Source organism: Drosophila ananassae, chromosome 2L (genome assembly GCF_017639315.1).
Source record: "Drosophila ananassae strain 14024-0371.13 chromosome 2L, ASM1763931v2, whole genome shotgun sequence".
NCBI lineage: Eukaryota > Metazoa > Arthropoda > Insecta > Diptera > Drosophilidae > Drosophila > Drosophila ananassae.
In genome coordinates, this window is record NC_057927.1 from 17,873,067 (window position 1) to 17,898,342 (window position 25,276).

General features: G+C 42.9%; 3 protein-coding genes across 3 annotated transcripts; 1 reads left to right on the forward strand and 2 right to left on the reverse strand.

The window, feature by feature from the left end:
- Positions 1 to 3,463: 3,463 nt before the first annotated feature.
- LOC116654552 lies at positions 3,464 to 4,437 on the reverse strand. Its single transcript, XM_032449806.2, has one exon. It carries the CDS (start codon positions 4,435 to 4,437, stop codon positions 4,108 to 4,110), a length of 330 nt encoding a protein of 109 aa, XP_032305697.1. The 3' UTR covers positions 3,464 to 4,107.
- Positions 4,438 to 4,461: 24 nt separating this feature from the next.
- On the reverse strand, positions 4,462 to 12,517 carry LOC6502617 (homeobox protein Hmx). Its single transcript, XM_001955075.4, has 3 exons — positions 11,296 to 12,517; positions 6,692 to 6,801; positions 4,462 to 5,309 (listed from the first exon to the last, which is right to left on the reverse strand). Exons 1-3 carry the CDS (start codon positions 12,114 to 12,116, stop codon positions 4,462 to 4,464), a joined length of 1,779 nt encoding a protein of 592 aa, XP_001955111.3. The 5' UTR covers positions 12,117 to 12,517.
- An 11,357-nt stretch (positions 12,518 to 23,874) lies between these two features.
- LOC6498734 (peroxiredoxin-2) lies at positions 23,875 to 25,051 on the forward strand. The gene is made up of 4 exons (XM_001967807.4): positions 23,875 to 24,035; positions 24,157 to 24,223; positions 24,290 to 24,431; positions 24,490 to 25,051. The coding sequence occupies exons 1-4, from the start codon at positions 24,003 to 24,005 to the stop codon at positions 24,950 to 24,952; spliced, it is 705 nt and encodes a 234-aa protein (XP_001967843.1). The 5' UTR covers positions 23,875 to 24,002; the 3' UTR covers positions 24,953 to 25,051.
- The last annotated feature ends 225 nt before the right edge of the window (positions 25,052 to 25,276 follow it).

Genomic DNA, 25,276 nt, shown 5'->3' on the forward strand with positions numbered 1-25,276 from the left:
ACTAATGCCATTCCCGCTGTAAGTGCCAGTGTCTCGTAATTACCAGTTAAACGGCTTAGTCTCGTCTTGCAACTGCATTAAAATTATTAAAGTGCGTCTCAAGGTGATGGGAAAATTTTGGCAAAATGGTGGCTCCATTAATGTAAATTTAAAATTAAAATACGATTGCTACGCATATAGTAATTATATTATTTGTATGGCAGAAAAAGTTTCAGGACTCCCATTTTTTACTCATAAAACAACCCTGTTAAGCTATTTTAATACTGCTAATTTTATTAAAAAACTAATTGATTTCAATTGCACTTTTTTAAGTACTCCCGTATAGCAACGTTCCGGAAAAGCCGATGCTTGTTCCCTTTAAAGTTGGCTTAACAATATTACATCAAAATCCATTTAATACATTCAAATTCAAATTGTCCAATACATCAAATTAAATGAAAATAAATCAAACCGAAGTGGGATATCGCTATGTATATAAAAATGGGGCTGTAATTTTTTTTCGTATCAGCCATTAGAGCCATAAAACTTACGATGCCACACAAATTTCAGTTGATTAAAGCACCTACGTACATGCATCCTAAATAAAAACACCAGTCGAATAATAAAAGGAAACGCTGATGAGCCTATTATAGTGACAGTAATTGCAGGGAGTCACCCCCTGCACAGACCTTGTCCCTGCCGCCACTAAAATGGACTCGTCATAAACACACACACGCCAGAAACCCGAATCGCAACTGCTAAAAAATAAAGTCCATAAAAAAGAAACATCGCGTTGAGCAAAAATTGCCCACATTTTCGGGCTGACCAGCGGCCGTAACGACGTGAGCAAGGATAATTCCAAGAGACTGCCAGCAACCACAACAACAGTGGCAGAATGGGAAATAAAAATAAATGTGCCAAATGGATAATAAAGTACAAAGAGCGACAGGAATAATGTCCGAAATGACACTAGAAGGAAAATAAAAAAGAGCGAATCACAAAAAACGGCAATACCCGGGTGTATGAGTCCTTTTTTAAGCGTAATTTAACTGTTGTGGCCATTGTACTTAATTGAACTGTCAACCAAAATAGATAAATATAATAGCTAGTGGGGTGGAAAACATGTCCTCGAAATTCTAACGGAAGGACACTTACACTCTAGGGCAATTCTATTTTTGCGAGTCCTTAGAGCTGTCAAAATTCTGCCCTACTTTCCAAAGTTCCTCGGTAAAGAAATAGCGAAGGCAACTTTTCGCTAAGCTGCACCACTTCATGCCCAAAAAGGCTGCAATTAAAATAAGTACCCTGCCGCTTGGCTTTCCAAACTGCTGCCACCCCCAACCACCCACTCGCCATTATTGGGAGCCAAAAAATGTTACCAAAACACCCGCATACATAAGTATAGCGACTATGTATATATACACATATACTAAATATATAAGTACATTGTGTTTGCAAGCTAATTAAGGAATTACTGCAGGCAAAACAGCGTCTGGTTCTGGATCCACACCCCGCCGCTGAAAACCTCACCTCAGGTTCTCGAAATTGGGAGGCTGCTTTTTGCAAAAAAGCACTTCACATATGAGAACGGAAAATGAAATTAACAAAAAGACCAAAAAATCCAGCACCGATGAAAAGAATTCAGAGAAAAGCATTTTTTCCAAAGTCGAATGGTCAATAATCTTACTGAAAATTACTTTGAAAATGATTCCCCAACTTGGCTAATATAATTTAAAAGATAATATTTCGACAAACCTGAAAATATTTTCTTTTAATTTAAAAAAAAACTTAAAATATCATGGGTTATGAATAAATCATTGTACCTTTCGAGGCAACGATTCACTTCCTCACCAAAAAGCGATTTCATAATCAAGTCGCCCCCCCATAAAGACCCACCAAAATCCGCCCAAACAATTCACTTTACATATGAGCAAATGTGGCCCAAAAGGACCAGCAAAAAACGAGAGCAAAGCTGCATTCATGAAAATCAGCCAAAAGCAGCCAACCAAAGTGCTCGTTGTCTGCTAAAATCTGCTGAGGACACAGTCTGGGTGCAGGCAATTTTTATAATTTTGCTACAATTTTGAGGCATTTTATGAAATGAATTGAAATCTTTTTCGTTCCTCTCTTTTTTTGGCCACATTTCCTTCAACGAAGAAAAGACATCAAATCCATTCATGCGCTTAAATAAAATGCTCAAGCACTTGACTGCATCCATACAAATATTTTTTGTGAGCAGGAGATGGAGGCGAGCCGAATAAAAGGTTGCCTAATTTGTTCAGTTGGGTTGCACACAAATAGTCCTGAAAACAGAAACAGCTGGGCTGAACCCCTTTTTTATGCTTTCGGCCGAGAGTCTGTGTCCCATTGTGAAGAAATTCATTTTGGGGACGAAAATGGCTGGGATTTGGATGGTTTTGGGCCGGCTTATTCTCGAGAGAAGATTGGCTTAGTTTAATCCGATCTCAGGTGGCCAGCCATTGATTACAAAAATCTACGGCCGAGTCAATCTTTAAAATGCTAAGTCTGGCCTTTGGCCAGCGGTTTACCTACGGGATAAAATTCAAGCCAATAAACAAACGATTTGACGCAAAATAAGCGCATCAAAAAGGCATTAATACATATATGCATGTACATTTATTCGTACAATAAAAACAAATCGATTTCAACACCCGCCATTTATGCGCAGTCGTGTGAAATGCAACACTCCACACAATCGCCTATAATTATGCATATATATATGACTACGGATATATATTGCTGTTCTGAATCACAGTTATTCCATGGTGCCTGCGTTTGGTAATTCAAACTTGCCACAGTCGTCCTGCCGCTTGTTAGGCATAGCGAAAAAAGCATTTTATGCATTTTTATTGCCATTTATTTGCGGCGCACAATTCGCAATTTATTTTTGCAATTTAACACGCGATGCGAGAGGCGAATCGTGAATTGTGAATCGCGAAAAGGCCCAAAGGACCCAAGGGGGCCAGGAAATGGGGGCTCGTCGCAACTAAATTGCAACAAACTGCACAATAAATGGCAACTTAAAACGCCTGCCCCGACAACCACGATGAAAATAAAAACAAAAAGCCCAACATGCATTGCAGCAATTGTTGCCGGAGCATTGTTATCCTTTACGTAGGATATACATGTCCATATATTCGCATACATACATTTTCAGCATTCAGACACGTTTATTTGCGTTGGCAATTAAACGAAAATAAGCGTTTGCCGCCGCTTCCACGGAAACGCAAAATAGAGAGGATAAATCTGTGGAAAAAATTTCTATCAAAATTGATATGAAACGAATAGGATGCAATCAGATTTCCTGGGGCGCGACTCGTTGTTCATTGTAGATATTCGTCGTAAAGGATTAAGTACCTATCAGCCTGAAGGCAGGATAACATCCATGTGAATCTTTACAGTTCGGAAAAACTTTAATAAATAAATGAAAACACCATTATCGGTTTTGGTTTTTTGTGTATGTTAATATAATTTATTAATATCTTTATATGTATAATTTTTTATTTGTATATTTATAAGCATTTCAATTCTGTGATGTGTCAGTTTGTTTTAAGAAATTTGTTTTTTTTTTCAGCATAAGCTTGGATTATGTTAACATTCAATTTAAAATATAAATAATTTAACTAATTATTTGGTAATTGCTTGACTCACGCCACTTCTTACGAATAGCTCTAGACTAACATTAATTTTCCTGATAGGTCTTTATTGGCCCGAAGGGATCTCGGCTTAGTATATCGAACCTAACTTACACTTGACCAGCAATTTAAAGAATCAAAAGCCAAACCCAAAAACCTTAAGAAAAATCAAGCCCACACCATCCACGTTATGTATGGTTTATGTATATACATAATTTAAATCCTATACTTATTGAGCAAGAGACATTTACATTTTACAGGGATATCAAGCCAGTATTTACAGGGGACTTAGGAACAAACTTTAAAAAAACTTGAAACCCATTGACGCGGTCCAGCACTGAGCGAAATAAGTTCCAAACTTTTATATAATATTTATCCAAGCTTGTGTTACGATTTTATGAATGTTTTCTTTTTTGAAATGTTAGGCTTTCGAGGCACACTCAGCTTTTGGATTTTTATATTTATTTTTAGCTCAGTAGACCTTTTGGTTTATGGATTTATCCAGGACAGCAGTGGCCGAAGGAGTAGTGATATCCATGAGCTCGCGTCCAGAGCTCTCGTTGCGTTCCAGGCAGAGGTTGCTCTTGCTGAATGGTGGCGAGGATGAGCGGTTTAGAGGAGAACCGGGTTCCTGCTCTTCATCCGCCTCCACATCGATGGCGGCATCCTCGTCGTCCAGACCCATACGCTCCTGCTCTGAATCGGAGTCCATCTCCGCCAATTCCAATTCCCGGGACTGCGTGAGCGGTAGTGTCGGGGGCGGTGCCGGAGGTAGGGGGGTGGGCGGCTTCAGCAGCGACATGGGCGCTGCCAGGCACCCCACGCCCTATACCAGCGAAGACAGCGGAGGTCGCGGGGGGCTGGTGTTGCGTGCTGCCGCTGCTGCATAGTACTGCATCGGATGGTGGTGCGGCGGTGGCGGTGGCACAAATCCGGCTGTGGTTCCGTCGTGATAGAGAACGGGCACCCTCACCAATCGCTGAGCTGCATGCGCCATATTGGCCATGTTGGCTGCCTCCAATTCGGCCGCCAGCTGGCGTTTCCACTTATTTCGCCGGTTCTGGAACCAAATCTTCACCTGCGTTTCGGTCAAACGCAACGAGGCAGCCAGTCCCGCCCGCTCCGAGGAGCTGAGATAGCGCTTAAGGTCGAAGGTCGACTCCAGCTGGAAGACTTGAGCCCGCGAGAAGACTGTGCGGGTTTTCTTCTTTCGCTTGGAGCCACTGCCGTCGCCGTGGGGCGAGGAGCTGTCCGAGGGACCGTCAGTGCCGTCATCCTCCTCGATGATCTCCTCGCCTTCCTCGTCCGACTCGTTCGAGCTGCCGGGCAGCAAGTATCCGCCATGTGAGCCCGCCAAGTGAGGATGGGACGGGAGGCTGCTGGTGCTGGTGGGCGTGGTGGGTTGGTGTGGATGCTGCTGTTGTTGCTGCTGCTGCTGCTGTGGATGCTGTTGCTGTGGATGCTGCTGGCTCTGCTGCTGCTGCTGCTGGACTAGCGGATGGTAGAGAGGGTGGTGCGGGTGGTGCGATGGCGACTTGCTGGCCTGACTCGAGCTGTTGTTGCCGCTGCTTCCATTCACGCTGGCAGTGCTGCTGTTGTTGTTATTATTGCTGTTGTTGGGACTCATGGAAGTGGGTGATGGTGGATTCTCCGTGGTATTCGTGGAGGAGCTGTCTGCAAATCGGAGAGAAAGGCAAACGAGAGAGAAAGCATTAGAGAGAGAGCTTAAATGGTATTAGTCGTTGGGTGGCTAGTGGGTGGGAGCTGTCGGTCTGTCTTGGGGGTGGCTAGCTAAGGGTTGCTGCTCCAAGATGTACCCTTGTCGGCGAGTCGTTGTGTCTGTGTGTCTCTGGTCTCCTGCAGAGATTTAAGCTGCAACACTTAACCTCACACTTGTCGCCCCATCTTTTTGTCTACCATTTGTGTCATTTGTGATTGCTGCCACCGATTTGCAGAGCGCAGACGCCGAGAGCGTCTATATAGTATAGCAAGATATATACAAACATATATCCCTTTGAGCGTATGTGTCTGTGCCTGTCTGCGCGTTAAATTACCATTTAAAATGGCTGTCAGTCAGTTGGCCGATTTTCTTTTTATCGAAGCTTTTAGTTTTGATCTCATTTGAAAAGTTTAAATTGCCGTAATTTGCCTTGAATGGATTTTGACCAGCTAAAAAAATGTTAAGCTCTTAATAAAGCACTGCCTGAAGTGAAACCTTGTGGAAGGCAAGAAGCGACTAAATGCTCTGGTTCTGGACTAAGAGATTCATCCAGCTGGAGTTTCCATGCCCGTAAAGGTGAAAAACTTAGGTTCCATTAACATGAGCAAATTCAATTGCAATGACTATTAATGCCAAAGGGGCCAATTAAACGGGCTTAAACTGCACTGCTAGTGCTGTAATTGTAATTGCATTTGCAGTTGCACTCCACTCCGCTCTGAAACATGGCCAGCCCATTGCGCGAAACTCGATACTCGATTACAAATTGCAATTAATTGCACTGGCGATTAATGCAGTCGTCTCACTTGGCTTCCACGCCTGTTTATTTATTTGTGAGAATGTGTGAGCTCTAGTTACCTAAGACATTTGTTAAGTCTGCTTCTGGGGGCGAAATTCTTTGAGGAATTAGCTGCCGACGTTCACTAAACACTTAAACTTTGAAACGGCTGCAAATTCATAGAGAATCACTGACAGAAAATGAGAAAATGTAGGTTCTCTATTAAGAATATTGTTAGCTTCCTACATATGCAATTTAAACCCAAACTACTAAATTAAGGGTTTGAAAGCCAATGAAATCTCCTTGAAAAATGCCTAAAATGACAGTATTGTGTCGCCTTTTCGCTCAGTACACCTTCAAGAATGTCTGACACATCACATTCCTGCTGTAAGTCAAATACGGATAAAACGAATGCTAAGGCCCTTTGGCATGTGCTCCGTACAGTTAATTTCAGTTCAGTTCTGTCCAGTTCGATTGGATTCTGATGGGTTAATTTGAGTGACGGAAAAGTACGTAACTCCGTTGGCTATTTTTCTTTTCTTTTTTTTTAAATCAACTTACCGTGGGTGGGACTGTGAAAGGGCAACCGCTGGGGGGCCCAGGGCCATCCGGGCGGACACAGGGCTGCGTAGCGACCCGCCAATGCGCCCCACTGCGAAATGAAGCCGAGCCTGAAAGTAGATAATAAGGGAGAAAATATTGGTTAATATCGTCATTAATTATGCATTGTAACGATTGCCCAAAATGAGGGCTTGAAACTGAAGAAAGCTGCCTGGCTGCCGGCGGGCTATTTAGAACTTAAGACGCCATTAGGCATTTACCGATGCGCCGTCGGCCAAAAGTTGTTCCAAGAAAGTTGAAGCACCAAAGTTCCCCATCGAGATGAAGCGGGAAAAGTGGAAGAGGCAAAAGTTGGAGGTAGGAAATCAAGAAGACTGGCTCTGATGGCGACCCTTAACAACCCCATGACCGACAACAGCTGTTGAGAATTTGGGCTCCTCAACCCTCCCCTTTGTGTAACCTTGTTAACTTGCTGGCTTAAAAGCATCTTTATAAATACATTTTATTTATTTATGCTGGCAAGACAGAACACTTTTCGTTATAATGTGCTCTAGATTCTACGCCAAGGGGATGGTTGCTTTCTGCTTTCCAGCTAAATCAAAGTTAACATGTCAAACCAGCCGAAGGTAATTGGGCAAAGTTGCCGTTGTCTCTAGATTGTGATTGATTCATTGGTTTATTTCGTGATTTTGGCTTACATGCTGCTTTTTAAGCTTCCCACGCACCCACTGAACTTTGGTGTTCAACATAAGCCCTGCGAAATGCATTCTCACCGTTCTAAAATGTACTATATACGAATCTACCCTCGATTCTGCTTTCGCATTCTGCCGTTAACGGGCTGTTGGACTAAGCCCCCTTTTCCGAGCAAACTTTGACCGTTTGGGCAAGTGACCCGAGCACAGACTGTGATTTCTTTTCGAGGGTACAAGTGCAACAAAACCTACAACAACTGCTGCACAATGGCAGACAATGAAAGTGGGGGCTGTGGGTGAGGGCGAGTTCGTGGGAGTGTGTGTGTGTGTGTGACATTAACATTTAGTTGACCTCTTTCGCAGCGGCTGCGGCCAAGGGTGCATCAGGTGTGGAAATCAATAGCCAGTTGGGTGGAAGGCGCTCTGCCACTCTTCCCCTCCGTAAAGTAATGATTTTCAATTAAGTTTACTTTCAACCCGCACTGCCCCAGCGAGTTATGAGCCGGAGAGCGGAGGAAGCCTCTTCAGGGGCTTCCCCAAGTTGCCAGCTCAAATCACTTCTAATGGGCTTCATGTTTACAGCGCCAATTGAGAGAAAGCCGCTTTGGCTTTCGGCTGGCTGTGCCTGAAGGCGGTCAGAAGCCAGAGTACAGAACCAAAACAGCCGCAAAAAAATAAAACACGCTTCTATCAAGTTTCAGACAGACAGAGAGAAAAAATCCTCCTAAGAGATACTCCAAGGATAATAAGGATTTGTCATTATAAAATAAAAAAAATACTTTTAACGTTTTGTTTTTTGACAGTACAGTCGTTTTTTGGGTCAGACGGAAAAAAAAACAAAAGAAATTACCTCAATTATAGAGCTAATTCCAGCCGGCTCATCAACATGAAAAATCAAAACAAAAGCTTGTAGCTATTTGCTCCACTAATTACGCGAATCAAGAACTTGACTTGGGTAATGTAATAAATACAGAATAAATTTGCCAGCGGCTATCGCGGTCGGCTAGGCGGTATTCATTTCATTTCCATTGGTGTCATTCTGCGGCGGAAGTGGACGGCCATGTTTTTAGAAGTGGGAGCGCCCCATTTGAACCCTCGTAGAACTGTCAGAAGTTAGGGCAAAATGGGGGATGCCGTCGCCGTTATTTAGCTTTTAATGAATTGTTTGCGGTTCTTGCTCTGGGCTCCTTTTTCTAGCCCACCCTCCGTCATAATTTCTTGTCTTGGGATCGGATCCCTTTTTGTTCCCCGGATAAAAGTGAGCTATGCAATTGAGTTGTTTAACATGGCGTTCAACATCGGTTTTAGCCTGCTTCTACCGTTTCCACAGCTTCTTGGCTTTGTCAAGACATTTCTTTGATGTGTCTCGGTTTCATTGAATCGAGATTCAAGACGAGTTCAAAGAAATGTGTCTGAATTAGTGGGGTTAAGTTTAGCAAATTGTAGCAATGGCTGGAATTATCCAATTCAAATAGAATTACCCGCACATCTCGCTCGACAATTGTCGCTCGGCATTAGCGAGATTGATTTAAATAAATAAATTTAAATGGGAGCCCCTAAAAACCGCTTAGGAATCGGTCATGCATAAAAGATTTACACACGCTAATTGTCGCATTTTGTGCGGGACCTTCCCCCTAGCTCTTTACCCTCTCTATCCGTATTGTAATGTACAATACATTGTTGACATTTGGATGAGGTATTAGCCGCGGCCGCAGAGTAGGCAAAATATTGAACACTTCAATGCCCAACGAACTCTGCTTTTGTCATTAAACGGGATTATTGCCAATATGCCTGCGCCTGGGGAGCGGCTTAGGACCTTCATACGTATGTATCCCACAGTCTCAGCCGTCTAACAAAGAATAATCATAAATGGTGACATTTGTGAAGAGTACAATATTAGTTTTTAATAATATTTTTTTTTCGGACGGATAAGATTTTTTCCGCCAACGCCATGGAAAGCCCCTCCAAATGACACGTGACCACAGAACGGAGGAAAGTCAAACCTCGGATCTAGATCGGATGCGAAATATGTTTTGATTAGCGAGCAGCCATAGAAATTCCCACCGCACCTCGATCTCGATAACGAATCAAAAGCATTTCACCACTAAACGCTAATCCCCTTTGGGCCAGAATCAGAATCAGATACAAATGGACAGATAAATGGGATTGGTTATGTTTGGTCCTTGTGCAATTGTGATTGCAATTGGATTGTAATTACTGCTCGATGGGAATATACGTGTGTGTGTAATTATAATGTCATCGTCTGCTTTTTGCGTCATCCTTACGGAAAAGAACAATGGCAGGACTCCGCAAAAGGGGCACCCTTTCCGCTGGTCGCCCATTGTTTCCAGTCCACTCACAAGCATATCGAATTACACCTCTTGAATGGTTTTTTCCCGCTCAGCCACATTCCCCCTCCACTGAAAGCCGAATCGTAATTAAAGTAAAAGCAATTGCAGAGACGAAAGCGTTTCAGTAGCCAACGACTAATTAAAAACGCAAGCGCACTGTCAAAATACGCTTCGTTTTGAGGTGAAAGTCTACCCAAAATATTAAACGATCACTCAGCAATATTTACTCTAGCAAATGCGATACTCTTACCCCGTGGCATTAATCATTCCGCGATGATCGAGTGATAAGCCAGTCACAAAGGCAGCCACACGTCAGCTGGGCAAGCGCCAAGCAGCAGGAGTCGACACTTCCAGTGTCCAAATCGAGGGCGAGTCCTTTAATTGGGGTAACCGAGCTCGAGCACGGGACAGGACAGGACGAGTGGCTAGGGACCCTCGATAAAACCTGACTGACTGACTCCCCGACTGACTAACTTCCCTTATCGGCTCGATCAGCGGCTCGGGCACGCGTAAATGAAATGAAAATGATCATTATTAAAAAAAAAAGGAAGGACAAAGCCCATGGGGGAGTCCCCTTTTACAAAAAAAAATGTGCCAAGCATTCATATAAATTCTCTCGATCTTCTTTTTTTAATTCAACACATACGTTAATGGAGCTGCCTGGAAATTCGATCTCTCATTTGGTATGCAACATTTTGAAAGCCGGCTAAGTGGGGTTAACATACCAAGGAATAAAAAATTCAATGCAACAAAATATACAGCACTGAGAAAAATAAAAAGTATTTCCAATGAAAAATTTATAAGATTATATTTAAAAGATTTAATTTTCCTGAGTGCAATTAATAATCCAACATTTTTATTTTCAAAGAAACAGCTGTTGGGCCAGGAGCTCTGAGGGCTCATTCAGTGAGCTGCTACGTTTTGCATACGATACTGGAGCATTGTCAGTCAGTCAATCCGTCAGATACTTCATTCACAAAATTTTGCCGGTCATTGCTGCATTGAATTTCAACTGCCAAATGTTATGTAATTCGATAGGCAGGCCAAATTGCCGGCACAAAAATTATAACCCCGGTCAGTTGAACATAATTCTGCATAACTTCGGGGTCAGCTAATGGGCCCTGCAACCAAAGATTGAACTCCATATCTGTCCGTCTGGGATCATTAGAGTTATCGAAGCACAATGGCTTGGTACTTTACCCATTTGAATTTTTGCCTTAAATTTTGTGTCTTATCGACCATCGTTCGGCTATTGTCCTTTTTCTTCATTTTGTCCTATTTGATGAATGTTTCTGGCGAAGGGATTTGTGTCACCTCCCTTTGTTTGGTTGTTTTCCAGCAGAACGATTATACAAAATTGGCCCAAACGAAAACGAACAAGTGCACTGCAGCCTCTGTTTGTGATCATTGAGGGAAGGCTTGACTTTTTGGTTTCAGCTTCCCTAAGGAACGCCTAAGCCGGGTCGTCCACACTAGAGTAAAATTTCAAACTAAATCTATATCCCAAAGTGTTGGACAATGTTTTTCCCCGATGTTACTAATAGAATCCAAAGACTCTTACCTGGACAGCATAGCTGCATCCTGCGGCCCGCCAGGACCTGGGTGCGGTAACTGCGGGATGGGTGCTATCAGGCCGGCGGCACCGTTTTTCTTGGCCGGTTCGCTGCGGCTCAGAATGCTGGAGATGGAGAAGCTGGTGAAGCCGTTGGATCCTGTGGTAGCCTTGCTACCGCCGCCGCCGCCGCTCCCGGCGCCGCTGCTACCGTTGCTGTCGTTGCTGTTGGCGCTCAGGTTGGCCGCGGCTACCGCCGCCGCTGTGGCTGCTGCCGCTGCCGCAGCACAGGTGTTGTTGTGATTCAGGGCCTTGCTGTTGTTGTTGTTCTGCTGCAACTCATCGATGCCGTTCCGCTCGGGACTCTTGGGCGGTGGACTCAACCGCTCGCCATGCTGCTGCTGGTGGTGCTGCACATGTTGCTGTTGCAAATGTTGCTGCTGCTGCAACAGAGCGGGATGCGTGGCAGCCGGATGACCAGGATGCAAGTGGCCAAAGCTATGCAGAGCGTGATGCAAAGCCACTGGGTGACCGCCCAGGGTGCTCAGGTGATGCTGCAGGTGGTGGTGCAGCACCGCCGGCGGCACAGCCCCACTATTCGGACTGTGATGGAAGTGATGACCCCCGCCGGATGTTGTGGGTGTCCCGGCGGCTGTATTTGGCGTAGTGGAGCGGTGTGTCGGCGTAGGCGTGGCAGGCGGCGAACTGCCGTCGGCGGAGCGGGCCGGCGAGCGGGCCATCAGCGGGCTCTCGCGGGCGGCGGCGCCCAAAGGACTCGGCTCCGGACTGGAGACCACACTGATATCAACTTCGGCCTCAGAGGAAGACATGGCACTTATTTATTTTCTTGTTTATTGGCAGTTAAACTTGGCTTGTTCTTGATTTTCACTTGTATCCTTGAGATTCGCACTTAACTGTTAGTTCAAATCCTGACACGAAAAGTCGCTGGGGAAAACGCAGAGCGATACCGGTTGGAAAAACACGTCTGAACCGTTTGATCAACGTTTCGCATTTAAATTCAAATGCGGCTGTTAACAGACGCACAAGTCCTCGCCCGAGTCCTGTGAGTCCTGTGAATGCGTATTTGTCTGTGTGTCGGGGTGTGTGTCTGGGTTTGTGTTGGTGTTTGAGTGCGGGAAAGCGATCGTTTAGTATTTTTATTGTTTCAGTCTCTGGATTTTTAACCCCCGGTCTCGTGTCCGGAGAGCGTGAAACTGAAACTGAGACTGAGGTGGTTGGCTGGCAGCTCTGCAAATTCTTTTGGTCTTTGCGCTAAATGGTTTTCCACACGCACACATACCCTCAAGCTTACCTGTTTTTCTACCCCTCCTGGGAGGGTGTGTCCCACTCTCTTTCGCTCTCTGCGGCAGCTTTCCATCCCTTTCGCCCTGTTTGTTGCTCTCCTTCTTCAGCGGGGCTCGCTCTATTCCGTTCCATTTGCAGTTGGTAATTTTTTTTCGTTTATTTCGACAATTGCACAGCAACCGCATCGACAGACACTTTTCAGATGCGAGAGTTCATGGGGTATACTGGGGTATGGGGCTGGGGCAGATTCCCCCAAAGAATGGCAGGAAACACTTGGCATTTGGAACACGACTAAAGTGGGGGCGCACTCGAATCGGGGCGAACCGACTCGCTCGGCTTGTGTCTATTGAAATGCCAATATAAAATCAATCAATTGCCACCTAACGGGGGTCAAGTGTTGCTCTGTGGGCCATTGAAATTTTCCAGCCACCCAGCCGAGCAGATGCAAACTTTTCGACCAGAAGTGTTGGCGAAAATGTACAAATTGATTGCAACTTTGTGGTCAAATGTGGGAGCACCTGAGTTTGATTGAAAATGGTTTAAGAAAATAGAGGTAAGATTAATACGGAAAAACCTGAAAGGTTAAGCAATATCTTGGAACAACAGTTAAATTTATTTATTAATATTTAGCTCCATTAATTTATTTTAGCTTAAAAAATGTAAATTTTTGGGTTAACTTATTGTAAAAATTATTCTGTCAAAATCTGTCAAAATCAGTGTAAAATTATATACCACCTTTATCCCCATAATTTAATTCTACAAATAATAATTATTAGCAATTTTAATTTAGAAAATGAACAACAAGGAAATATTTATAAAATAATATAATAATATAAAATAAATAATAAAACCTTTTAAGTAAACAAGTTTTTACTCATTTTTCTTCCATCATGCAAAATTTCAAAGATCTATTTCCTATAAAGTGTTCCACTTCAGGACGTTCCACTTCGCGAAGAGAAAACCTCCCCTAAGGACCCATGGAGGCGGCCATTTTTGCAACGTAGCTCTGCAAACTTGGCTAACAGTTTTGCAGACTAAGAGAGCGCTGCCAGAGAGAGGGTAAATTAAATTTTTAAATGCTTTCGCTTTTTACGAGACAACCACGAGGCATTCAAAGAGTGTTGCAAACGATTTGGCCGAAACAAAACAAACATTATGCGAGTCAATTACCCGCCTGGAGAGAGCTCCACGAAAGAGAAAGCACGAGCTAGCTCTCTCTACATTTCTTCGGGGGCGTGTCCAACACGGGGCCAATGGGGTGGCTTCTCTTCAAATGCCAGAGAACGCATTTCAGCGACGGCAAAAACTGAAAAGGCAAAAAAAGATTGGGAACAAACATTTGCAGCTCAGACTGCGACGCCAAAATATGCGTAGAAATTCATGCGCAATTACATTTATCCTGTTTAGAAGATTGCTTTTGCCAAAGTGCGTCTCCAAGTGCTGAGGGCAACCGCCACCCACCACCCACCACCCACATTCCCCCATTTTCCAGCCCTGCCACTGCATGTGTGTGTGTGAGTGAGTGAACGGAGCCATCACCTTCGTTCGTAACACATTTTTCCGTAATTTCCCTCTGTGCATTGCTTGTTTTTGATTCGTTTTCGTGTAAGACTTTAGAGGGATATGGGGGCTTAAAACTGTACGGATCAGATAAGAGGGATGGAGGTGGATTTCACGGGGACAATGGAGTGGGAGATTGGGAGAAAAGCGGCAACGTTGCTGAGTTCAAAAATAGTGACACTTAGCACCTGTCCTACTTTTATTTTGATCTCATTTGTGAAATATATAATTTATGATATATGAGTAACTTAGTTTCTATATAGTTTTTTTATATAAAATATTCTGAAAAAAACAGAAACTAAACCTACAGCTAAAATAATCATTTCTTTATAAAACTATCCTGAAAATAGAATCCTTTTCTTGGTAAGTGGTACTGGAAAAGGCAAAGGTTCGGGAGAAGCCATTAATCTGAATGCCTGACCACTGGCCAAGGCAAGCCGCAAAAATTCCAAAAAGCTCTTTTGCTTGGGAACATTTAAAAGAAATAACAAACTGTTCAACTGTCGGACAAAACGATTTCTACAACAAATTGCACTGCAATAAAAGCGTCCGGGAGAGTGGGGGGGTGAAATAGGGGAAGAGAAAGTAGAGAAAGCCGTTGGCAGTGCAGACGATTTTCTGTGCATGTGTGTTTGTGAGCAGGAGAAGAGGAGGGCGAAAAACGGAAGCGAGGGAAGCAGCGGTCTAATTGACGTACGAGCAAAGTGGGAGTTGCAATTTTCATTGACTCCACTTTAGGTTGCAAGTACACACATACACAGAGAGATCCGTACACATGAACACTGAAAACTTTGCATGACGAGCGTGAGAGAGACAGAGTCATAGAGAAGGAGAGGGATGTGAAGCTGAGCTGAGCTTGCTCGACTTAACTGCAATTAATTTGGCAATCGAAGTTTCTCACACAAAAACAAACATTATTTTAGTCAAATTTCCGAGCTGTGCGGTGGAGCTCCATTTCAATTTCCGAATTTCCGATTTTCCGCATTTTCAATTTCTGGCACACAAACACATAGAGGCGGTCAGAACTCCAACACATTAGGGAAATGACAGGTCCTTTGTTTGTTTTATAGCAGTTTGGTATAATAGGCCGAAAGGATAGCAAAACAATAACCGTGGAGTGGACTGAATGGAAATGGAATGGCTAAAAGCAAACGAAGTTTCAGTCCACTCCCCTGATCCCAACCGATCCCATCCGCGATGTACATGTGCCATAGCAATGCTGACCACCCATCACATCATTATCATCCTTTCGTCTATTTGCGGCTATTAGTCAGCTAAATTCGTGTGACGCGCTTTGGTTCGCTTTCGGGGCTTGGCTTTTGTTCTTCTTTCAAAATGCAAACAATGGCGAGCAACGGAAGTATGGAAGTTAGGAAGTTGGTGGTGCACGCAAGCCCACCGCTCCAAGCACCCCATCCGCCCACGCGCCAACCCACTCAAAACCACTCTGAAAATGAACCCAACCCCCGTTCAGCCAACCCCACAGTGCTCGTAAATAACGCTTTAGACTTTGATTTAAATAAATTGTATTGCGAACGGTAATATTTTATGATTTCCACAGTTCAACAGTTTCTGTTTCCGTTTCCGTTTACGTTCCGATTTTCTTGTGCGTTACTTACCGCCGCCTCCACTTTTCATCCTATAGATACTACATCCCATCCGGCCTTGCTGATTGAGTGCCATTCCAAAGCTAATAAATTTAACGCGATTGTCGTAAAAGAGTTTGGAATTTCAATTAATTTTTTGTTACGAGAACATAATGATGATAAGACTTTTAAGAGGATATTTTCAGAAAGGCACTACACATACATAGAAAATATATGTAAAAATCTTGTAGATTTCTCTGTTTCTAGTATTTTTACCAGCACACTACAGCTAAAGAATAAAAAAAGAGGACCACAAAGAATACAAATTTCTTTACTCGCATGATTAATTAATTCAACCAGCCAGGCTCACAATGGCTGAAAGCATTTACGTTTTAATTTTTAACAATTATTTTGTATTACCCACAATCAAGAGACGGATCAACCGACCAAAACGGACGAAAACCCAGACACCGCCAACAGTATAAGGTTACCAATTTGCAGCAGCCAAAAGGGTGCTGCAGGAAGAGCGGGGGCACCCAAAATCCGTCAGATACGAAATAGCATCCAATGAAATAAGGAGAGTTGTAGAATGGTAGAGAGAGAAGGGCATAGGAAACCAGCTACGATTGTTTTGCGAATTGAATCCTTTTCACTGGCTTTCCTCATGAAAATCAATGACCAAGGAGATGATTTAGTACAATCAAACTGAGTTTCAAAGCGAATTCGATATGTCCAGGAGAACAGGCATTTAAATTATTGGTTTAATTTGCACTGCCCGAAGGCTAGTGGTAAACCACGAATCAGAGGTGCAAATTGGAAATTGAGCTTCGAAAACCTGGAGGGTTTTAAAGGCAAAGTAATGAAAACACTTCTTAAAGAATTAACTTAAGAAACACTACTTGCAATATTAAAAATGTTAAATGATCCAACCCCTGTCGATAATATTACCCATACGCCATGTGAGCCAAATTTGCATAATGCAGCCATCTTGGAAACTTCCCCTATTAAATTTAGACATTTGATGTTTGAAAGGCAAACCCTACCCTTCACTGCTGATTTATTGTTTGGGCGAGGGCATCCTTGGCTTTTGTGTGCCGCCTAGTTTGGCAACTGAATGAGCCGCCGGCTCTTCACAGAGGCTCCACTTGAAAGACGATCGCGGATTAATGGGATTAACTTACAGTTGATTTCAACACAATGCCAAAAATAAATCAAAATGATCTGAATGGCTAAAAATGAAAGCAAAAGTTTCAAATTTAACGGCAGATCCTTCCATATGCCATCTCCCTCGCGCCCTTTCGGCTTACAAACAAAGGTAGAGGTAAACCTAGCGAAAATCGCGCTAAAGTCCTTAATTTCGCTAGGATGCGCACGCACAACAGATACGCGTACAACAAAAAAAACCGCCGACAGACAAAAGGGACAAATAGAGGCTAAGACTTAATTATTTTATAAGACGAGCAGGGAGCACAACGGGAGGCCGACCGCCCAGAGTGTTAGTGATACGTATCCTGGCCGAAGTCCTTCCTCCTTTTCACTTTGCGGTCGCCGCTGAACAGCTCAATTGGCCCTCAAAGGCGGGCAGTTACTTGCTCCGCCCCCGCGTCGCCGGTCAAAGGGAAATATCAATTTGTCGCCACATCATAAAAAGCACTGCAATAAAATTACCACCCCCGCTCTTCCCAACTACCCCGCAGAACACACTTTCATACACCCACAGGGGAGCGCCCGTCTATCTCTTTGCCAAATCCCACATTCAATTTCGCACTGCTTTGTGCGCAAAATCCCCAAAGGAATCACCACGTAGTCCTGCTGCACGGAGATAAATTTTGCATCGAATCTTATAATATGGATCTGCTATTGTATAATAAACCCTAACTTTTTTTCGCCATAAAACAAACTACTTAGTTGCTACCCTACCACTTGATTATTTTTGTGTTTCTTCGTGATGGATACATCCAAAGACGTTGCAACTTTCTGAATGGTATTCCTTTAAGTTTTCAGTGTAATTCGTATCTTTAACCACCCACTAGCACCATCCACCCAAAGCCTTAACCAAGAATCGCAACAACAAAGCTCAAAAAAGCAAGACAGTGGCAGGGAAAAAATAAGTGAAACAAAGATAAAACGGAAACCACATCGTAAATGGCAAATGCAATTCGCGTATTTTATGATGCGTCGTTTTGATGGCGCAAAAGTGCTACTCGTACTCATAGCCAGATTCAGAGCTCCATTCGTATCCGCCCACACCCCCTGGCAACACAGAAACAATGGCTCATAGAGCCAGCCCCGGATTGGGATGATGCTGATGTGGATAGTGGTGATGGTGATGCCTGTGACTCTGTGTGAGCGCCAAAGTGAACTGAACAATAATAAGAGACAAGCAAAATAATAAAATAAATAACGAAGAACAATTCAATTATTTTCGGGCGAATGTTAAAAGCCAACGCAATCACAGAGTAAGGGGAGGAACAGGATCCAAAGGAGCGGGATGCCCAATGAGAACTCCACTCTCTAATGATGATGCATTATGGCTGGATTTGTGTCGGGTTATTGGCATTTGCAGAGCCAAGCTGGAGATACATTATAGTCATGATTATAGCCAGATAGGGGCATACAAAAAATAACGTCTAAATTACAAAATGACGAGTGAAAATCATGTTGTTAAATTCTTTAAAAACATAAATCAATATTAAAATATATCCCATTAAATATTCCACACTAGTCCATAATCCTTTAAAGAAAGGTATTTTTAAAAATAATCCAATGGAAAAAGTAAATGTGATTGTTTTAGTAGAATAGTTGAAATGTAATATCATTCAAAATTAATTTACCATTTTAAGTTCAAGCCGCAACATTTCAACAAACAATAAACTGAACGAGAACATGGATACAAAATATTTACACCGCCTGCATTGAGCAATTATTGTTTATCCTTTAGAAAAGTCCTAATGATTTTGTTTCCCATATACGTACATAGATGTATAATTGAATCCTGATAGCCGCCGCATTCCAATTATCTGCCAAATCTCGGACCGAACACAGCTGGATGCCGAGAGGCATCAAATATATAAAAATAGAAAATATATCAAAGTTCAAACCGAGGCCAGGCCAAACAAAGCAGGAGCACTGCATGTTAATGCAATTTAATTGTAATCCAATTTGTTGCCAATACAACGAGCACTTCAACCGACGAAGGTAGCGGCGACCGGTAGCAGTGATACCTGGGATAACGGCATTAGATCGGCTTAAGATATGCGCGATCGCTGGCCTGCACCCTTCCCTCACTGAATATTTCTGCCCCTTCCACCGCATTTGCATCCCAGGCACCGTTGCCACACGAAAATAAAGAAGATTGCCAGGAACCCCTGCAGCTCCGAATTATAATTGCTATTAAAATGGTCAGAAACGGGACTCGACTTCTCCGGCTGAGACGCACGGCGCCAGTCTGAGCCCAACTCATACCGATCTCGCCAAGATTCCAGCAATTATGGGCTCAACTTTAGTTGGCTGCAGATGGATCTCATAGATCAGATACAGACTAGCTCCCCGGCCAAGTGCACAGTTCAGGGCGTGCAGCCTGTTGGCTAAACAACTAAAATAGCTGCCACTGTTCATTTGTTCGGGAGTATCCTTATGGCTATGTAGATGTATTTGATGTGGCAGGCATATTGTTATTTCCCCTAATGGCCGCGACCCGTGAGATTTTTATCAATCAGCTCTCATTCCTTGTGATTTGTAATCAGGCGTAAAATTAACGGCAAACAACGCGGAAATCAAAGTGGTTGAATGGCCCACGTCACGTGCGAGTACTCTAGATGTCAGGGATACGGGGTAAGTACGGCTGCGATCCGATTATACAGTGAGAAAAATATAATATTCTAGTGTTAAAAATATTGTGAGCAAACATTGAAAATGATTACTTAACTTAGAACTCAGAACATAATGACACCCAGTCAGAGAAAATAATGAAAGTATTTGTAAAATTAATGGCATAGAATTGGCATAGTAGTGACTACTGCGATTAATATAATTAATCGCTTCAAGATTAACATTATTATTTCTCCCTGTGTAATAAAAGTAACCAAATAGTTGAACAAGGTATTTACACACTTTATGGTTTCTGACAGGCCGTGACTCTTGCTGCTCGCTGCCTGAAATGCAAAAACTCGAATGTTACTTCTCTGCCATTAAAACGAGCCCTGATCCGGATGCTAGTTTCAATGGGTTCACAGCTCACCCCTTTCCACACGCACAGAACCGTATGCATACCCACCCATTTCCATACCCATTCTGAGGTCCTGACGGCCCGTTAATAAAGTTGCTCAAGTGTAGTCGGGTGGCATATGTTTGGCCGGGGAGTTGGCAAAGGAGCGGGCAAAGAAAGGCTTTTTGGGCGAAGCTTGAGAGTGCGTGCGTGTCTGGCTTTTGTTACATCACACAGGATTAGGCATAATGAAGTGTTTTAATGCGTTTAGGCACACAAACACGGAACCAAGGGGATCTGAAGGTACGGCTGAAGTAGCTGGGAGAGTAATTAAATTGTAAACATTATAGTGTTTGATATTCTTCAATTATAACCAATTTTTCGTTTCCAAGGGAGTCTGGAAGTATTTCCGCTAACGATACAACATCGATGGGAACATAATTTAATAAAGTATTTGTAACAATTTTGCATTTCCTCTTGATTATACAATCAGGTCTCAGGTAATTACAGATTTATTCAGTTCATTTGAGAAAGTTTATTTGATTTAAATTTAACTGTTTTTAACCAGTCATTTCTTGAGAAAACTTTTTGAAACTCATCACCTGTACGCATTTTTCTTTTGTTTTCTATTACTTTTTTTGCACCTTAATTCATTTCAAATTTGATTTTTGTTTATTTTCGGACCACTCGTTTGAAACGTGGCACAATAATGGGGCGAGGTGTTGGAGGGAAAAACCATTAAAGAAATTACATGTTGTTGCCGGCAACTCCTGTCCGCAGGATGGATGGATGGAGTGCCGGGGACCGAAGGACGAGGCTCGAGGACCAAGGGTGTTGGCAAGGAGCAGGAGAAACAGTCGCAGATGGGTAAATGCAATCGCATTGATGGTTAAAAAGCGACGACTATGGCGCTTAAATGTCTGAAACTGGGCGTTAACATATGGTCGCTTGTGTGCTACAGGGGCTAGGGGCGTGGCAGACAGGCACTCGTTTTGTGGGCTGAAAACATCAAAGTGATTGAATTGTTGCGATTGCTTTGAAAATCAACAGCCAGTCTGTTTGAAGGGTGATTATTTTGACAAGAGCCGAGACACTCAAACCATTTTTATATGTAAATTAAATTAAAATTCAAGTTTTTCGACCGAAGGATATTAGTTTTGGCGATTGTCCCAATGCACAAACACTTTGCCTCCGTTGTCAACACATCCTTAAATGGCAAATGCTCTTTAGCTGTTAATACTATAACCGCATAAATGGCGCATAATTCTCCATTGCAATAAATACACATTAAGCGGGGTCCACCGACCATTATTGGCATTCAAGTCTGGTCCACTTTTTGCTGCCGCAATGTGCGTTTGTTTGCCAACAATTGCCATTAAAATTTAAATCATTGCAATTATTATTAATGGTCCAGCAATGGGCTTTCATAAATGCATTCCAATTGCAGCAATAACAGTAACAACATTGCATAAATCCATTCAATGGCAGTAATTTAAAGTCATTTTAATGCATTTCGTCCCTGTCATGAGCTAGATGAATTAAATATGTAAGTTAAATTTTTGCAATTAACAAATTGTGAAAATATTTAGGAAACTTAATACTGGTAATAATCGCCAATCCCAGTCGAACTGGGAATGAAAGGCAGGTGTGAAGTGTCTCCGGGCAGTACTTCTCACGCCGTAATGCAATGCCCATTTACACTTTCCTAATTAACTGGAGAACATCTCAGATTTCCAAACACAAAAGTGTTAAAAAAGAACATCGTAGCGGGAAATTTCAGGACGATAAAGATGAAGGTGAATGCCGAGAAAAGGAAGCAGTATCTATAGATGTACTACTGATACGAATCACATTAGCCAGATTTGCATCAGGATTACGCGTTGCCCCGAACAGTAGCACTCCACACGCAGGCACCACTCAGGTCGCAGTCTCATCTTGAACCTAAGCACAAGCACTGTGACAATTGTCACAAATCAAGATCCTCCGAATCTGGGCCAGGAGCACTCGAGTTGGTAACAAAAACCTAAGCAGATTTGTGCTAATATGACGGCATCTGTTTGACAATGGACGCGCGAGGGAGATACTCTAGAGGACAATAAAAAAGAAAATAAAGGAAGAAGGTGCGTGTGAATCTCGGCAACGCCTTCAGAGAATCCCCGAGAATCCTCCAGATCTCCGCATCCTGAAGATCTTTCAAGTACGGCACACGAACGAAGCCTCAAGTGTTCAAATGTTTGCTTAAATTATGCAAATCTGCGCAAATCCTGCGGGCGGGCCTGCGGATTGAAAGCGATATACCGCATCTGGAAATAGTCTGGGCTCTTTCAGACAAAGCGACGTGTACTTTTAATTGGCAAAATGTAGTCCAACTGTCTGGGAATTAGTCCAGGATGCTGGGCGAGGAATTCCTGGAAGTCTTTGGGATACACACTGTTTTTGGAAGCCCCTCAACAAACTCAACCGTAATTACTTAGCGTTGCCTTTTAACGCACTCCCCACGACCATCAGGCCCCCAACTCATAAACAAGTTAACGACCAAGTTACACTATGAATAATTTTTGAGCAGACAACTAACTATGTTTACAATTTATATATTTACGAAACATTTATGAATGCATATTTATTTATTTTTAATTTATTTGATAGGTTAAATAATAATTCCATTGAACCATTTCATAGATTGTAGATGCAGTTTTTTGCATTTAAAGGTCCTTATAAAGAGGTATGAAATATTTGGCCAAGTGTATCCAAATACTGAAGAGTAAACACAGGGGGGATCAGCGCCGGCAGCATCCACTTGGAGCGCGTAATTTGCGCCAAATTACAGATGAAAAGCGGCGGAAACTGTAAAAAGCCGGCCAGTTGGAGGAGGAGAACAAAGTACCGTCCCGCTACGGGTGTTGGCCAAAAGAGTGGAAGGGGCTGGCGTAATTGCAGACATGGGAATTGACTAATTGCGGAAAAGTGAGGGAGCCAAACGCCATTGGTGGGCCTTCAGCGTGAAGTAGGACGAACTGCAAGGATACTCGGCTGGGAGAGGGTAATTGTAATAAAAATGGCCAAAACCAGAGTGGAAAAGGACACAGAGTATGTAGATGTGTGCGTGCTACGCCATCCGTTAGATGTTTTGACAACACCAGCCCAAATATGCAAAAATATTTGCACACTTTTGTGTGCTCGAGTGCGTGAGTGTATCTCGGCGTTTTGTTTATTGTTTTCGTTTCAATCCGAGCAGGGCGGCATCCATGAAGCAGGATTCAAAAGTATCTAGATCGGGCATTGTAGCCACCAAAAGACAAAACCAAACCCTCCGCCTTCCCCTATTCTTGCGCTTTGGGCCTGTGTTGCGCTTTCCCTTTGTGGAGGAGCGGGAATCCTGAATCCTGGATCCTGGGCAGCTGAGCCGCTTTTCGGCATTTACTGGATTAACGAGCGGCGAACAAAACACATGTAGTGCAAATAGATGGACCGGTAAGCAGCTCATTACCATTGTGCGGCGTGTGCAGTGCGTGGTAAATATTTTGCTACACTTTCCATTATTTATTTCTCGTTCTTATTCCACCATTGACAATGGACACACTGGACAGGATAAACAGGAGGAGCTATGATTTCCAAGGGATGTGAGTAGGTGTTCTTAAAAATGGAAATCGTTTGTAGAAATGGATCAAAATTTAAGCAAAACTTAATTAAGCTTAGTTTTGTAATCAAACTGAAAATTTAATATTTAAAATCTAAACTTTATCCCCAGAGTAAATTAGCAAGGATTTATTTTTAGGTTGTATTAATAAGAAATAAACCATATGCTTATGTAACAAACAACCAAACAAACTTTACATTTCAACCTAAAAATATTTGACGTTTCATTTAGAATTTTAAAATGCGCGCCAAAACATGTGAAAAGCTTCATGGCGAAGCGAGATCCACGTTTATGGAACTGGTCACACCAATCAGCTGTTCTCACTTTTTGTAACTTTGTAAAAACCCAGCCGGCTTTTTAACAAATCCGGACTTTAGTCTGCGTTTAAAATCATTTTATCAGTCAGATTTCGGAATAAAATATGTCTTTCGTAGGACGCGCTTTGATTCGCAACGTAAGTAAGCCGATATTCGGTTTTCTTTGTAAAACATGCCACCGCGATTACATAATTTGTTGAACCCGTGTTCCAATACACCAGATAATATGGTAAAATTCTTATTTATTATGCCCTGCAGGTGCCGCAGTTTGGCAAGAGCCTCCTCAGCCAGCAGAAACAGTTTGCCGTTCGTCTGCTTCATCAGAGTGAGTTTGTATGGCAAAAAACACATGAATACAATCGGTTAAATATTTTTTTTGTCCCATTTCCAGCTGCTCCCCTTGCTGCAGTTCGTGTGCAGCATCCGGCTCCCGATTTCAAGGGTCTGGCTGTGGTGGGAAACAGCTTCCAGGAGGTTAAGCTAGAAGACTACAGGGGCAAGTACTTGGTGCTGTTTTTCTATCCACTGGACTTGTAAGTAAACAGTACTATAGAATCAGACATGATGACTAACTTCATTCACCATCCTTAGCACATTCGTTTGTCCTACTGAAATCGTTGCATTTAGCGAGCGGATCAAGGAGTTCCACGATATCAATGCCGAAGTTCTGGGTGTATCTGTGGATTCGCATTTCAGCCACTTGACGTGGTGCAATGTGGACCGCAAAAGTGGAGGAGTTGGTCAGCTTAACTACCCGCTTTTGTCAGATTTGACCAAGAAAATCTCTGCTGATTATGATGTTTTGCTGGACAAAGAGGGCATCTCGCTGCGAGGTACCTTCATCATTGATCCCAATGGCATTCTGCGCCAGTACTCCATTAACGATCTGCCAGTTGGCCGCTCGGTAGATGAGGTGCTGCGTCTGATTAAGGCCTTCCAGTTTGTGGAGCAACACGGCGAGGTGTGCCCGGCTAACTGGAACCCTAAGACGAACCCTGCCACAATCAAGCCCGATGTGGAGGAATCCAAGAAATACTTTACTAAACACGGCTAGACTGGGCCGCTAAACTCGAAAAATGATTATTTTCTTTTACAACCTGAAACATTCACCACATTGAAAAGACTCCAATAATAAAAAGATTAAAGATATAAATTGCAATTCTTAACTATACCCTTTGCGGGCAAGTCCATATCAAAATGTAGAAATTTCATTAAAACGGGACATGGTATCCAGCTAAAGCCATATCTCTGCCAAAAATCATCCGATTCCTAAGCTGAAAACCTTAAACGTTTTGCCGATCGATTCTCCACCAATCTGCATCAAAACCCAGGAACAAAATATTTTTTAGATTTTTTATCAACTTTTGGGGGGATACCC